This window comes from Camarhynchus parvulus, chromosome 11 (genome assembly GCF_901933205.1).
Source record: "Camarhynchus parvulus chromosome 11, STF_HiC, whole genome shotgun sequence".
Lineage (NCBI taxonomy): Eukaryota > Metazoa > Chordata > Aves > Passeriformes > Thraupidae > Camarhynchus > Camarhynchus parvulus.
Window position 1 is genome coordinate 7,908,085 of NC_044581.1, and position 16,875 is coordinate 7,924,959.

General features: G+C 51.4%; 1 protein-coding gene across 1 annotated transcript in view; it reads right to left on the reverse strand.

Annotated features, from left to right (window-relative positions):
• Positions 1-4,285: 4,285 nt before the first annotated feature.
• The window catches only part of WDR59 (WD repeat domain 59), a 47,940-nt gene continuing 35,350 nt past the window's right edge, over positions 4,286-16,875 (reverse strand). Inside the window, exons 19-26 of the mRNA XM_030955794.1 lie at positions 14,290-14,423; positions 12,804-12,885; positions 10,865-10,977; positions 9,697-9,849; positions 9,532-9,599; positions 8,376-8,502; positions 7,817-7,959; positions 4,286-5,978 (exon numbers count right to left, since the gene is read on the reverse strand). Of these exons, the coding sequence (XP_030811654.1) occupies positions 5,743-5,978; positions 7,817-7,959; positions 8,376-8,502; positions 9,532-9,599; positions 9,697-9,849; positions 10,865-10,977; positions 12,804-12,885; positions 14,290-14,423 (1,056 nt within the window). The 3' untranslated portion in view covers positions 4,286-5,742. The remainder of the gene's footprint in view (positions 5,979-7,816; positions 7,960-8,375; positions 8,503-9,531; positions 9,600-9,696; positions 9,850-10,864; positions 10,978-12,803; positions 12,886-14,289; positions 14,424-16,875) is intronic.

The window sequence follows — 16,875 nt, forward strand, 5'->3', positions numbered from 1 at the left end:
GGCCCCGCCGCCGGTCCCCGTCCCGCTCCGCTCCCCGTCCGAGTCCCCGTCCCGTCCCGTCGCGTCCCGCCGCGCTCTGCCCGCACCTGCTCATCTGCATACATGCATATGCAGCCAGACCACGCCCCGGGCCGCGCCCCGCCGCAGCCCATTGGGCAGCCAGGGACGGGTGGGGCACGGTTGGGGCGGGGAGGCTCCGCCCCAGCGCAGGTAGCCTGGAAAGTGGGAGTGAGGCGTCCCTGGAGAGGCAGAACAGGGCAAAGGGGGCCCAGGGCACCCACAGGGGGAACGGGGAAATGAGGCGGCCCCAGGGGAGGGGAGAGTGCCCCCCCGGGCCCAGGGGTACGGTCAGGGTGGGGAATGGGGGGTGTGGGCAAGCCTCGGTGGGTTATGGGGGGCACTGGGGTACCCCGGGGTGGAACTGGAGTATGGGCATCGCTGGGGCAGGGATGAGGCTGTGAGGGCATCCTGGGGTGGTAGCTGGGGGTATAGGGCACCCCGGGGGGAATCACCCTTCCCAAGTTACCAATCCCCCTCCAAGATCCTCGGTGGCCAAGGCAGGGGACGCCCCAGTCCTGGCCCAGAGTGCCCAAGGACAGCAGGGTCACCCAGAGGCCAACTCACCCCAGTGTCACTTGCTGCCAGGCACCACATCCCCTTCCCATTTGTTCAAAGATATATTTCAGTATTTAATTAAATTTGCAATTAGCCAGGGGGGCAAGAGGTAGCCCCAAATACCCAGAATCACAGCCAAATAATTAGTAAAGAATGGCAGGAAAGGAGTTTCCCGTGCATTTTTTGGGGAAGATTTCCCTCTGAAGTGAGGGGGGCTGCTTTGGGGTGACACCCTTGACCACAGGGGCTGGCCACATGTCAGCAAACTTGGCATTGCTGGCCACACCGGGCTGCAACCTGTAATTAAGGTGGGGTTTGCCATCCCAGGAATGGGGAGCCCCCCCAGCCCCACCTGTAAGGGTGGGTCATCCGTCACACACCTCAGCCCCCCGGCCTTGGGGTGCTGTGGGGCACAGGCCAGGCGCTCACTGAGGCCTTTAATCAAGGTGGATGCAAAACCTGCTGTAGCAGTCGGTTCCACCTTCCCACCCAGCTCCTGGCACAGCCCTGCCTCCTGCTTGGGGGAAAAGTCCTCTTTTGGGTGGGCAGGTTGATTTTGCACCCTGATAGGAGCAGAAGGGTTAAGGGTGGGCATGCTCCTGGCTGGGGCTGCTGCAGGGCACCGGGGGTGCATTGGGAGCCCCTTGGGGTGGAGGACAAAAGCAATTTCTGGGGGTTGGGAGGGCCAGAGTAATCCTGAGAGGCTGCTGGGAGACCCCAAACGAGGGGCTGGAGTGGGACACTCTCCCAAGGGCCTCAATGGCCAAGGTGGTCCTGGTTGTGGCAGGTGAGCTCAATCTGGCACAGCCCTCTGGGCATTAGGGTGGCTTCTGGATGGACACTGAGGATTTTTTGATGAGCATGGGGGCAAGGTGTGGGGGCAGATCTGAATGAGCTGGGGCTCTCAGCTGGAGGCCACTGTACCCAATCCCAAACCAGGGAGCCCAGACCCCAAGCAGGCTCAGGTGCAGTGGCCACTATCCCATTGTGGGGTGCTGGAGGAGATGGAGGGGACACCTGGCTGTGACCCCACCACACAGTCCCCATCAGCTGTTCTTGCTTGTTTAGCCCAGCCTTACCATGGGTTTTGGGGCCACAGGCTGCCAAGGGCCACCCTCTGTACTCACCACTCATGGCAGAGGTGGGTCCAGCCTTTGCCAGCCCACAAAAATGCTGGGTGACCTGTGAGTCCCTGCTACCATCCTCTCCCAAGCACACAGAGCTGTGGTCCTCAAATGTGCCACAGCAGGGCCCAGGGATATGAGCCAGGCTCTTGTGAGCTGACATTTCATCTGCCCATGTTACCTCCTGGGCTCTGTGGTGGGGCTCTGTCCCGCCATGCAAGGCACAAGGGTGTCCCCACAGTGGGTGAGCCAGTCCCCAGCTCTGCAGTGAGAATGGGGCACCCTGTCACCTGCAGAGCAGGAATGCACTGAGCACAGGTGGCACTGGGAGAGGGACAGTGCTGGGAACAAGCTGCACACCAGTGTAACAGCACAAATTGGCAGCAGAGGGTTGTGCCAGTGCCCTGTCCCTGCTGCTGTGCTCATCCCTGTCCCTGTCCCTGCACCGTGCCAGCCCCAGGACAAGCAGGATCAGGAAGTGTAGCTGGTTTGCTGATCAGCCTGGCTGGAATGAGAGCAGCCAAGTGGCTTTGGCTCATCAGTTCCTAAACTGGTTTCCCCACCAGACAGACGGACAGACGCTGGGGCTGGCACACAGGAGACAGCAGGAATGTGCTGCTGGGCTTGGGGCAGGATTAGGCCCTGCAGTGCTGGAGGGGCTGATGCTGGGATAATGGAGCAAGGAGGAGGAGGCCAATACAGACTCTGCCTGGTATTGCATCCATGGGAAAGGTTTTCCCTCTCTGCTAAACACTCCCTGTTTCTCTGCCAAACTTGATCATCAGGGATTAAACTTCCTTTTCTGCACATGGAAAGCCTCCGTGGGGATAGGGAAGGCACACCACACTTGTTACACCCTCAGCAGGAAAACAAATGGGGTTTAAAACGCTGACAGTGGCCTTCAGGGCACAGTGTGGGTTGTCGTGGGAGCCCTCTCCCTCTTCCAGCCCCGTCCTTGGGAAAGCTACTGGATACACAGGTAACAGCTCCTGGGATGCACTTGGCAGGCAGCTGAAGCAAGTTTTGGCAAGCAGCTGTTTTCAGGGTCAGACCTAAGGTCTTCTGCCCTCGGCATCCTCCTCTGCACCAGCCTGGGAAGGGCGCCAGAGCAGGGGTGGGGTGCGTGGGCATCTCTGCAGAGCGCTGCTGCTGGGCTCTCTGGATGGAGCTGGCCTGGGATGGAGCTCCTCTCCTTGGCAGTGTCCAGGCACTCCTGGAGCCCTGGCACACCCGTGGCACCAGGGATGCCCTGAGGGAAGTGGTTTGACACCCCTCCCACGCAGTGCAAAGAGCGCTCCTGCCTCGTGCAGAGAGCTGGTTTAATCCAATGTCCCCTTGCTCCTGCTCCAGCAGAAACCATGGATGGGTCATCCCCCTGCCCTGCAGCACGACTGAGCACACTCCTGAGCACTGTGCATCACCTGAACTCTATAAATTCTCACCTGGTTCACCCATGGCAGTATTCCCAGAGCTGGTCTGGTGCATGCTCTGGCCCACACTCACTGCCTGAGCAGTCACTGCTCCCCTCCCTTCTCTAAGGCTGCAATTCAGAGCGAGGTTTGGCCTCACCGGGGAACTTTTTGCACTTGGTACCAGGTTATTGCAAAGGGCAGGTGGGTGCGGGGACAGGCAGTCGGGGGTGGGCAGAACAGAAGGGGCTGGTGGGGGGCACCACCACACCCCATTTCTGGCCATTTACTGCTGCCTGCACAGCAAAGGCAACAACGTTTCCCTCTTCAACGGGCTCCAGGCAGGCAGAATAAGCCGGTTGTGTTTCCTTGCAATAGTCACTTCTGCATGGAGTGGGGCTGCTCCCATAGGAACCACCAGATATGCTGCAGGGTGTGAGAGAAATGCTGGCAGCATCCGGGAAGAATTCCACCTACCTGTGCAGGGCTACACAAACACCACGGTCAGGGCTTTTCCGTCTTCCGTCTTCCTCTGAAGTGCCGGCGTGCTCCGCCTCGGGGGCATTCACATACTACGGAGATGGACCGTAATGGACTGTAATAACACACTAAATACCACGATTTGTCGGTCCGTCACCTTTAAATAACAAATCTCCTTTCCCTTCCAAGCTACAGGAGCACTCGAGCATGGAAATGAGAATACTTCCCAGCTGAATGGCTGTCACGGAGGGAGGCGGAGGGCGGCAGCGCTCCCCGGCAGCTCCGGGCGAGGAGCGCCCCGGCCCCGCGGCTGCGGCGGCGCCGGCAGGACCCCGGTGCCCCCGCCCGCTTTCCGGGGGGCAGACGCTGCCCAGGGCCTCCCCAAAGTGCAGGATGTGGGCTTGGGTTTGCCGGCAGCTCCGACGCCGCCCGGCTTCGCTTTCCCAAGAGGAGCCTCACAACCGCGGGCAGTTCCCAGGCTGGTGTGGCGGGTGCCAGCACATCGTCCCAGCCAGGGCTGGGGGACCCAGCAGCGCCTTAGCTCTTGTGGGGCTCTGCTACTACCGAGAGCAACGGGTGCAACACTCACCGCCCACTGGGAGGGAGAGCTGCTGGGGGCTCCCCACAGAGAGAGAGAGCCATCAGAGCAACACCACATTCTATCAGAACAGCACTTAAAAAAATAATTTTAATGTTTTAATTGTTTAAGATCTATCATCTGTTTATTCCACAGCAGGATCCCACTGCCTGAGCTAGCACAGGGGTTGGGAAGGGCAATGGCACGTGGCCCCACTCAGCAGGCAAGCGTGGGAGAAGGGATCAGAGCCAGTACAGGTGGGGGTAGCTCCAGCTGGCTCATCCCTGGCCACACATTAACCCAAATCCAAAGCTCAGGCTGAAGCCAGCCCTGGAGAGGCACAGGCTGAACATTCCAGGTGTGCACACACCGCACAGCAGCATCCCTGCACTGGGAGTGCCCTGCAGGCATAGCCCCAAACTGATCCAGCAGTACATTCTCCACTTGATGCTCCACAGTAAGTAAGGTCATAAACCTTCTGCCTCCATGGATTCCACCATTCTTCCAAACCCCCTTTTTCCCCAGAAACAGCTGCTTCCCTGTTCAAGAGCCTTGTCACTCCATCAGCAGCAAATCTCAAATTAACCCTAATTTTCCCCATAGAGCTTGGAAACAGCCAAAAGGAGCTGCTGTACTGAGTAAGTGTCATCTTTGTGTGCTCTCAGTGAAGGAGCAAAGGCTTTCAAAAACACCACATCTAAAAGACAGTGTGGATCCCAAACTCAAAAGGCAGATGCCTTTCCCAGTGAGCAGGAAGTGTCACCACTACGACAGGGACAAGTTAAAGTGCATTTTATCACTTGGTCAGAGCAGGAGATGGAAACACCTTAAAGCCTAACAGTACTAAAATTGCTGGAAGCAACTAATCCCAGGGACCTTGGGTGCTTGTCTGGGCTTTTCACAGGTACTGACTAGTGAGCAGAAATTATTTAAGACGTAATCCTGAAATTGCCATTTCCTTTTCTTGCTTTGTGGGGAAATCTAAATGATGTAAACAGCCATTCAAAATAAGGACCCTGCTGCTTCCAGGGAAACTCTGAGCACAGTTCCAGGGACTATTCAAGTGCCACTTACAACTCACCTTCAGAGCTTACTGTTGTTTGAGAATTATTTCTGCTTTAATTGTGTAAAACAACTGCTTTTGCTCAGTTTGAGCCCATGTAAGGAGGCACCTGGAAAAGACTCTACATTGCTGAAGCGAGTTTGGCTCTGCCAGGTGGGCCCCTTCCAGGGGAGCTTTCAAAAACCTCTTCATCCCAAACTAAGGAATATTCATACACCCTTCTGCAGGAGAGAGCAATTTTTCTGGTGTGGCATCCATTGCCAGCAATGGACACAGGGAATTTGGTCAAATTGGTCTGAAAGCAACCTGGGAAGCGCAGGAGTAATGGAAGCACTTGTAAACATCACCACAGCACACTGCCAGGACATCCTGCTCCAGCTCCTTGCAGCGACCTCTTCCAGACAGAGCGGAGCAGAGCTGACTCAGCATGGCTTGGGAATTAAATTCTCAATCCGTGCCCGCTGTCCCCAGTGCTCAGAAGGTGCTCTCGAGCAGGCAGTGGCAGCCACAGCCCGTGGGACAGACCTCCTGGGTGCGGAACCACTCCATCATGTGGCTGGTGTGGCCGCCGTGGCCGCAGGTGAGGCAGAAGTTGGAGGAGCCGCGCACGGCCACGTGGCAGATGGCGCACTGGAAGGTGAAGCCCTTGCAGACGGCGCACTGGGTGCCGCGCACCTCGCTGCGGCAGTGGCTGCAGTACACGCCAAACTCTGCCGGGGAACACACACAGAGAGGGGGACAGTCAGTGCTGGAATCACAGACACAGCCCTGCAAACAGCCTCAAAGCTCCACCAGGATGGGAGGGTGTTTAGAGATCTTGGTTTGTTCTGCACATGCGATCAAAGGAACGGGCAACTGGAGCACTGAGGCACTGACTGGCCCACCAATTCCCCTGATGGCTACAGCTGTCTGCTGGAAATGTGAGCTGGATTTCAAGCCTTGGAGACACTGACTCATGGCTTCCTGCTGGTCTCATCCACCTCTTAGCACTATAAAGTGTCACTAAGCAAGCAAGAACAGCCTCCATTTCTCATCAGAGAGCCCACCTGATGCTCCTGCATCAGACTGTCAGCCAAGGATGGGCAAAGGCAGTGGATTAAGTCACCTGTTTTCACTCCAATTACTCCCCAGAAGTTGTCTTGGGTGACAAAGTGAGACTACTGCTCTTTCTCAGGCATCCTTCACCTGTTTTCCTCTGCCCCAGGTCAAGCACATCAGTTTTTATAGGTCTGTGAAGACGACAATTTGGCAGCTGTCCTTAAGCTGGGCATCTACGCTGCTGAAAGTATTTTGGGAGGAAAGTTCTCTTTACCTATTTGCTGGCTAGCTCACCTAGTTAGACATCTTGCAATTTTAACATAAGGACACTTCAGCCAAGGATCAGAGATGAAGACAGAGCATCTCAGAGGGAATAAAAGTCATTCATCAGCACAGAGCTGAGCACTGCTGGCATGGTAGTGTGTGAATTTTTCAGCTTTCCTGGACAGATGTTACAGTCTACAAAGCCCTTGAACCAACACCTGCAAGCCTCACCTCCACCCAGAACTGTGAAGAAGTCAAACCCATTTACTGGCAGAGCTGGCTTCTGTCAGAGGTTAAATGCCACATTTGCTGTGACATTTCAGTAGCCAACTAACACTTCATCCATGTAGCAGGATGCTCTGCCTAAGCAGGAATAAACCAGCTTGGATTCTGCCTTACTTGCAAGCTATCAGTGATGGATTGGGGGGGGGGTGCTGTTCTTAGTGCTGAAGAATGCTGAAACCAGCTTGAACACACCACCCCAAATTATACCCATCACATGGATAGGTAAGGCAAATGCTGGCATCAACAGGGACGTGAAATCCTGGCAGGAAAGGGAGAGGCAGATGTTTACAGAAGAAGAAACCAAAGAGCTGACAGCATCTTACTCAAAAATAAAGCACGTTCTGTTGAGCAGGCAGGACAACATTTTAGCTAAAATTGTGTGACTGACAGTCAATGACTCCATACCATAAAGACCAGTTCCATTTTTAAATGGTGAAAAATTTTAACACACCTCCCTTAGGTGTGTGTGAAGATCCTTACCTTGGGTGGGGACAGCCCTCAAGGTCACTCCTCAAAGCAGAGTGAGAGAGATTTGCCCATGGTCATTGCTATAGATGGACATCAGTGTCTACCTGATAATTCTTAAGCTAACTTTGATATTATTTATTTAATAACCAGTGCATTGCATTTCTAGTTTTAATTTTCTATACTGTGTGGTAAATAACTCTGATTAAGGCCTTTTTAGTCAAATGATTATCATTATATTCATCAATTTAAATAAACTCTTCATATTTTATTCATATTAAATAATTGGTTTGCCATCATTAATCCTGTGGAACAATTTGTACCAAGGTTCAATTACACCTATATAACCACTTTAAACCCTTGTGACTAGCTTGGGTGGATCTCTGATAAACTTTGCCCATTCCATTCACGACACATCCTGCCCTGCAGATTGCACGTGCCTAAGCTCCCGAGGCAGAGCTGTGGCTCTGCCTGAACAACTGGATCAGACACTCACCAATTCCCTTGTGGGGATCAGGAGGACACGAGACAAACTTCAGAACCTCAGCCCGCTTCTCTCGCAGGCCCCAGCGATAAAGGATTTCTCCATAGCACTTCTTAAAGTCATCAAATTGCTGAGTGTTGGCAGGATCCAGCAGCCTAGAGGAGCAAACAGGCTTGTAACTGATTGACTCTCAGAGCCTCTGGTTGCAATCCTCTTTCCTGCAATGGCTATGCAACCAGCTCACATTGCTGGAAATGCAGCAGGGCACTTCCCACAGGTTGCTGAAACACTGCTGAACACAAACTGCTCTGGCCTTGATTTGTTCTACACTCCAGGGTGCACACTCCATGGGTGGACTGTCCTTTAGGACCTTCACCACGGCCTCTTAGGGATGCATCATGTGTAATCCCAGCAGCACTGATCTAAAGCTTCTTCAAGTAATTGTGTGAATGACAAGGTCTAGGGGCAGGTGTGGTACTGCACAGCACCAAGAGAGCTGGCCATGGAGCTCCACGTGACTGAGACACAAGTAAGGCATCTCTGAGTACCCCCAAGGCATGTGATAACCTACCTTTTGTTTTTCTCATGCTGGTCCTTCTCCCTCTCCCGAGGATCAGGATACGTTAGGTTTCCGTAGCGGAAGTCATCCGGAGAAGACTCGCACCAGGGAGTGGAGGTCTGCTCTGTGTCTTTGTTTGCTGCAAACACCAAGAGGCTGTGAGTGCATCTCCCCCCTCAAAACTGCAATCAGGAAGGGACATGAAAGACCACAGGTTTGCACCCCCACGTTTCAGTCCTATCTCTGTCCTACCACCCTCTGCATTCCAGCAAACACTGCCCCGCCTCCAAGAACTACGTGCCAGCCTCTGCTTGCCAAGTGCTTCTACTACACTTCCAGTGAAAGGACTTAATGGGCATCACCAGGCAGAGAAATCTGATGTGGAGGAATCCCTTTTGCCTTCTGCTTTAGATAAAAAGTAACCAGGCAATCAATCCCATGGAGTTTGCTTGGGAACAGTTTCCTGGGCGGACCTGGGTTCCTCTTTCCTAGACAGGGAGGACTCTCATCACCAGGACTGCTGTTACGTAAAGGGGCCTCTGCATGCAAGGTACAGCCCTGGGGGCAGGGAGATGACTGCTAATAACTGCTACAAAAGATCCTCCACTTCCCTAACCCCCATCCTCTTCTCTTCCCCATGTCACATATGCCTTGATATCACACTGAAAAATTACAGCTGCGGTGCTAACAGGGCTGATGCTGCCCCAGATCGTGTATATCACTAGGAATCTGCCAAAAGTTTCAGCTCTGACACCAGAGCCCCCCTTTGTCACAGTGAAAAACTTCTGTGCATATTCACAGCACCAAGAACCCAGTCTTTCCAACTGCTGTGTTTTTTTCAGTGAGAGAAGAAAGCCCAGCACTGCTTTTGCCCCAAATGCTGTGGAATTAGCCAGCTGATGACATTTTGAGGCCATTTTTGATACTCATTGAATGAAGTATCTGCTGAAGCCAGAAGGTGCAGGACTGCAGGAGCCTCGACACAGATACTGCAAGGCCTGCTCATTCCAGCCATGGAGTCACACCATCCTGGCCAAGCCCCAGAGAGCTGCTCTGGCAGAGCACATCTGCAATCACAGCCAGTACTAACTCCCTCTTTTCCCCACCACAGGAGCCACCTAAAACCTTGGCTGGAAGGGTTCCTTTATTTACTAGCCAGGTCTCATACCTATGCTCCAGCCTCCAGTGCCAATCCCAGGATCTGACATGCTGGAACAGGAGCCAGAGGAAGTAAAGCTGGGCTGTTGAGGGGGAAAGGAGAATAAATCATGTCATCTATGTGAGAGATGTTCAAAGATATCCAAGACAAATGGGAAAGAAATGGCGACCGTACGTAATGGATCGGCTGTGGGAGGCCAGGTTGGAGGCACGCTGAGGAAAGGGGACACAAGAGTTGGGGCACCCCTGGAGCCTGGACTGGGCTTCAAACACACTGCAGAGCATGGCCAGGGTCTGGACATCGTGGAGCTGTGAGTAATGAGCCAGCCTGGGAAATGAAAAAGACAGTGAGTGTGAGACTGGGCAGAACTCAGCGGCAAAACCACTGAGACTCCAGGGCAGCTAATTCAAGCCTGTTGCACACATGGGTTTGGGTGCCATGACTGCCCACAGGAGACATGTGCACTGAGGGACTGGGTTGGCTTTTCTGTCACACCTTTGAGGAGCCAAGTTCTCCTTCTGAAAACGCTCACGTCCTAACTGGTGGGAGAAAGACGGGAGCTCTGGGAATTCAGCAGTACTTGGGCTCTGATGTAGTGCTGGAGCCATTAGACTCACTCCCAGCCACAACATCTTTTTGACAAAGGCCTCTGGGTGCAAGTGTCCCACACCTGGGTCACAAGGCAAAAGGCTGCTGCAGGCTTTCTAGAAGGCTGGGAAGTTTCCAGTTTGCTCTGAAGGCTGGGAGTGATAAAGAACAACCTGTGCTGTGCTCCCACTGCTGCCATGCAGCAGGAGAGAGCTCAGCCAAGCAATGGTATGAAAAGCACAGCACACAAATCCTGCACTTCCAAATAGCATGGATCAACAGAAAATATCAGTCATGGATTATGTAACTCCTGAGCAGATTCACATGGAAAACATTTATAGCTAACACTTGGCTTTGTGGCCACTGCAACACTTCCCAATAAAGCTAACAGGAAATCAGAAGGTGAAAAAAAAGTGCTGTACCAACAGGCTCGTTTAGTGGGGAGCAGGAAACCCAAATCTCCAAGTCAAGCATTGTGGACATAGAAAGCAGAGCTCCACCTGTGCCTGGCCTATTGCTCAATGCTGGCCAAGGAAGACCTAAGTGACAGGTGGAAGGTCAAGGGCTGCCTCCTGTATGCCAGAAAAACATTTGGAATTTCCCTTTGTGATGCATCACAGGCTTGAGATAGGAAAAAAATCCATGCTGTGGCACTACCCCAAACCTGAAATGACCCCTTACAATACACATAGTTATGGAGGGCTCTGCTTCAGCAACCATTCCCCAGCCCCTCCCCAGCATTCAAGACACGTACAAGGACTCCAGTAATTGACGTCCAAATGGATGTTGTGCCCAAGGTATCTCTAGATCTGGGTCAGACTTCGGTCCAAGACAGAGATCAGTGGCTACCATAGCCAGTGACCAAACCTGGCAGACAGGAAGGAAAAGCAGCAAAGCTACAATTAGGATTAACCACACTCCCAGGGCATAGGTGTGCACAGATTCACACACAGACAGACAGATAATAATGGAGCTTGTCTGTTTGGTTTTTTTTTTTCCCTGACAGCAGGGAACAGTTTTGGTCTCTGTGTCATGAATAATGCAGAGAATAACACAAAACCAAAGCTTTCCTGTCCCACTCACTTTGTGTTTGGGTTAAATGCAAAAGCAGAACAGTCTATAGTCTATTAGTGCATTTTATAGTCACTAGCCTCAAAAAAGTTTAGATTTGATACAGTTCTTTGGTTCAGAGATGTCTGGTGGCAGAAAGTTTACTGGTAAATCATTATTTGCATGAGAAGTACCCTTTCATTAGTGGTATCACTGAGCACTATTCTCCTAATGCAGCCTGGCACAGACAGGACACTGTTTGCTTTTTCTGTTTCAGAAGTTTAACCACTTCACATGAAACTTCTCCTTCATTTATCATCCTCTACTCTGAAAATGGTTCCATCTTGTCAGTCTCTATACCACCGATCTAGGACTATTTTTTTCTGCTGTGCCCTTAAAAATGGGACAGTTAGAATATTCCAGGGAAGAGGAAAGCTCCTAGTTTAGCATGAAAAATAAAGCAGGAAAGGAAAAAGAGCATGGTGCTAAAAAGACAGCAGAAATCAGAGAACTGACAATAAAGAAAAACCACATGCACTAAGTACAAACAGCCAGAAAAAGTAGTCCCAAAGCTGCTCACTGTGAAATCAGAGACAGCAACAGAAGAGAAACCAAAACAAGGACTGGGCTGAGTAAGAGAGTGCACAGAAAGCAAACAGGAAAGATGGCACTTCCTACACTGCTACAGAGCACACCAAACCTGTGACTTGCAAGTTAAGCCTGTGTGTCTGCTGTGAGCTGCACTACAGGCTGGAGTTACATGGGACAGGCAAAACCAAGCAAGAAACAGAGTTATCTCAGAGAAATCTTGCTGAAGTTACTCCACCCAAACTCTGGTCCAATGTGGACAAACCAGACTGCAAGAGGAAGAACAGACAAGGGGGAACTAGACCTACTTTCTCTCTGCTGGTGTTGCAGAACCCACCAAGAAGCAAGAGAACAGCCTGAGTCAGCTTCTGCTTAGATCAGGTAAGCCTGTGCACGTTGCCTATCCAGCTCTAGAAGAGCCAAATGCTGAGGAGATGTGCACAGCTCCTGTGGCACTGCCAATTCCCATCTCTTTCAGGTGTTTTCATGTCCTGTCAAATGTTCTTGCAATGGACTAATCACAGGGAGAAGCATGGGCCACAACAGCCATTTTTCTCCTATTTTCAGCTGAAGGCAAATAGCCAGCCCCATTTTGGGGCCCCTGGGCCCAGGCTCTCTTGGGAGAAGATAGCTGCACTTAGTACCCAGTGCCAGCAGAATGCCAAACAATGGGAACAATTACATAAGTACAAAAAAAATTACGGATCAAAATGCTGACAGCAGCTAGGCAACTCTGTGCACAGTTACTCCATTTGATGACTCAAAAGCAGGCTGCATTCCTCACTTTGCCTACAGGAATTCCCTGAAAAATGTGTTTCACTCAGTATGGCAAAGAGCATAAAAGAATCTGTGTGCAGTCCTGGGAAGGAATCTCTCAATGCCCAGAGTCAGAGAGGTGGGGACCCCCTTGGCGGCCGTTCCACAGGCCAGGTTCACCACCCAGGGAGTCCCCGACAGAGCTGCTGAACCCCAGTGGCCTTTGGGTGCTGGTGACAGCACAAGCCATTGGAGGGTGGCACAGCATGCTGAGGAAGAGGTCGGGTTCCATGGCATACCTGCACGAGATCCCTCCGGCCCACGGCCAAGGCTGAGGCTGCATTCTTCTGGCAAGTCTCCTGGATGTTATTCACATTCAGTCTGAAAGGAAAGGAGGTAACTCAGCTCTGATTGGCACATTACCTACAAAGGTGGGGAGGAATGGGGGGAAGGGGGAACATGGCTCTGGCAGCAGTGGGCAGCCCAGACCCCCCAATCAATATGAGACTCTTTGCATGTCCAGGATCCCATCCCATCCTTCTCTGTTACTGAGGGATCACTGCCATCCTCCTACCAATATTCATTTTTGCTAATACACCACACATCAAGTCCAACTCCACACTACTGGGATTGATTCTAAGCAACACCATTTCCAAGAGGGTATCAGACCAAACTTCTGCTGAGGTATCATGAAGTCCAGAATCATTCTTGTCCCTAAAAGTGGTACCATTGGCTACATGGTCCTATTCCCATTCAATCCATCAGCCTGCTCTGGCTGACTCAGAGGGAGACAGGGGCATACTGGGAAGAACCAAGCTGGCTGGGGGATAACACACCCACTGTGTGAAGCCTTGACAGGCTGGCAAGGTGGGCTGAAGAAGCCCACGTGTGTTTTTCTGCTTGTCATCAGAAATCTTCCCAACACTTCAACTGTTCAAGATTTTTAAAGCACAAGGAAAAGGGTCAGGCTGTTTACACAAGATGTCCCAAGAAGAAAGGTCCAACAGGTTTTTCAAAAGAATATTCTTTTTAATAACATAGAAAGGAAGAGAAAGAAGGGTTTTTCTCCTCTCTTTCTTTCCTCATAAAGGAAACCTGCTTCTTCCCTGAATGTCCATAGATTGGAAATTCTGTTAAGGACCAGCCAGTATTACCAAAGCTAAGAAAAAAAATTCAGGAACAGAGGTTTTGTAACCATGTGATTTAGAAAGTCTGGAAAAAGGAAGCCCTTTGTTAAAAAAAAAAAAAAAAACAAAACAACAAAACCAACAAAAACACAAAAATGCCCACAGAACTCCATCCTTTCCAATAACACAGAACAACCTGCACAACAGACCTGGTATGTACAAGCAAGACTCCAAGTGGGAACATATTAAATACTTCTGAAATTAAAAAGCTTTGTGAGCTATTAATAGTTTTACAGCCATTTACTGAGATTTTTAAGCCTGTGCATTTAACATGAGATTTGAACAAGAATTTCTACTGATAATTTCTCTTTTTAGCAGGTGAAAATTGGAACTTGTAAAATTTGCAGTGATGATGCTGATTCAAACTCTGCTGACCACACCTCATCAAAAATTTCTTCCCTCACACTTTTCAGATTTACAGGAGACAGGTGCCCTCTCACAGGCAGAGGGATACCAAAAAAAGCAGTGAGGCAAGAACAGAGGAAGGAGGTAGAGAAACATTCACGGATCCATGCTGACTGATGTCACAATTAAAGCACAGCAATGCCAAAGACAGCTACTTTCATTTGGAAAAGGATGACAGCCCACAGGTACTCACATGTAGAGCTCTCCCAGCAGCTTGTGGACAGGCAGCAAACAGGAAATATCTTGGATAATAACTTTCCCAGCAGCTTTGATGGGTCGGTTGTTGGCGTCTGTCCCCTCTCGTTTGCTTTTCCACCTCCTTGATTTCTGCAGAACCAATGGCAAGGTGTTACTGGGGAACAGGACACTAGGCTGCTTGGGACAGGGAACAAAGCACTAGGGTCAGGAATAATGCAAGCAGCACCCAAACCTGCCTTTCAGAAGGCTCTGTGTTACCCTGGAAAACATTCATGACATGCCCAGGAGAACAAGCATCTCCATCTGTAGGAAGTGAAAAGCAGGTCAAGGCAGCGAGCTCAAGGTCAAACTCACTCAAAAAGTATTTTGTGAGTTTCCCTGTGTGAAAGCCAATAATAGAATAAATCAGCATCAGGATGCCAATCAAACCTGGGCAAGTTTGGCAGGAGGAGCATTCAATTCTCATTCTCTGGGAACCCTTTGCAGATAAACCACTGCTGACTTCAGCCAGCGTCAGCACAGAGACATGCTGGAGGCAGCTGCTGCTCGCCCTTTGCCTCAGGGCAAGCCCACAGCTCCAGACTGTCTCTAGGTCTGCCCTCTCAGGGTGAGAACAGCCCTGTTCAGTGCCAGCACAGGGCTCCCACCTCCTGCTTTATCAACAGCTTCAAACAAACAACTGGTAGATGATAAAGCAGGGCCCAAGTTTTCCTAGCAAGGATCCCTAGCTACCATGCTCACAGCTACTTACAGCTGTCTCGGCACATAAGAGGGGGGAGAAGAAAGGAGAGGAACCAACAGGAGGGAAGAGAAACAAGAAGCCAAGATTCCCATATACTCCCTGTAACAGATACAGAGGCCATCTTAAAGCCAAGCTGCATAAAGCTACCTTGGCTGTGTGAAACACCATAGAGTATCTGTCTGGTATCCTGACCTCTTCCAGCTCCTTGCTCTAGGAGAGTGAGGAGGAGGGATGAGAGGATGTGTGGCAGCATGACAGGCAGAAGGCACTGGAGCTCTACTGAAGGAAGTGCTGGCTGCTAGGCAGGGTTCCAGTGCTTTGCAATGCTGCTCTCCAATGGTGCCTTCCCTCACTGCCACATGGAGCCAAGAGACCCAACCCGGTCATGCTGACTTAGGGAGGCTCTCCTGGGACACTCGTGCTGGGCCTTCCCACACATCTCATCCAAGCACAACAGCCCCTCTCTCAAGGGGCCAGCAAGACAGCCCCGTGCTGATGGTTCTGCAAGGCAGACACAGCTTACCCAGGCTCACACTGGTGCTCCTAAAGAGCAGACTGGGATACGGGAAAGGCAGGACTTGGATCTGCAAGCAGGATCACCTTTACTGTGGGGGTGAGGCCAGCTCTGGGATGGCTGAGTGCCAAACAGCTTTTGACCATGACCATGCAGTCCTGTGAGAACCTGGGCAGGCTTATCAGACCCAAAATGTCCTTTAAAAACTACTCATGACCTTAAGAAATGCCACTGCCTGCCTGGCCCAAGCTTAGGCCAGTGTGCTGAGGAGGTCTTGCCATGCTGAGCATACTACTAACACATGCCACAAGAAGCAAAAAGGATGAGCTTCTGAAGGTTCTCTGAACACTGCACAGCTGAGGATCAGAGGGTCCAGCTTGACAGTAAGTGAAGAAGGCATTTCAGCCTCAAAGGAGGCAAAAGTGGGTTTTTCCAGGGATGCTGATGTTACAAAGCATCACCATTCCCCTGATCTCCCACCACCCCTGAGTAAAGAGGAGCAGAGCTTGCAGGATGCCCAACATCCAGAGGGGTGAAACACTGGCAGAAACAGGGCTGTCAACATCCAGTGCTCTGGAAAAGCTGAGTGACTAGTTCTCTGCCACATCTATTCAAATCCTAGTTAATCCAAGAGCAATCTGCCTGCAGTATTTATCTGTCCCCTGAACGTGAAGAGCACTGTGCAGTGGAAGGTGGCTAGAATGGGGTCAGGTAGGAGACCCACCTCTCTTCAGTCCATCAGTTCCTAATCAAGGCACAGTCTGGATCACCTCTGCCTCTCTTGACATTGGGCAAGCTAATCCTGTTTTGATAACACCTGAAAGTTTAGCTGCCAATCCCATGCTGAAGGATGTGGGCTGTACTACAGCAAGGCTCCCAAGTAACAGTGGCACTTGAGTACCTCATTCTTCCGCAGGACAGCAAATGTTGTCTCCCAGGTGAGGTGAGGAGCTGCTGAGGCTACCAAAATCAATGTATGAGTGAAGCTTGGGAGCCCAGCACAATGATATACCAGGAGGAAAGAGTTCAGGCACTGTCCTGGAAGGGCTACCAGGCTTCTCACAGCAAAAGCTGTTATTTGTGCTGTGTCTGAGCAGGTGTTTGAGCCCAGGCTTGCAGACACAGAACCACGTTCTGCAGGGCTATCAACAAGAGCTTCTAGAGCTTGGTAAGTAATTTGGAGAGCAACTTGCCACCTTCTGGCCATCTGTAAGACAGCTGCCCCCAGGACTCAGTCGATGGAGAGCTCCCTCTGCCCAGTCTTTGGAACAGATTCAACCTGTTCCCTGCCCCCTGCAAGAGCAGACTGAAGAAGCCTCCCAGCA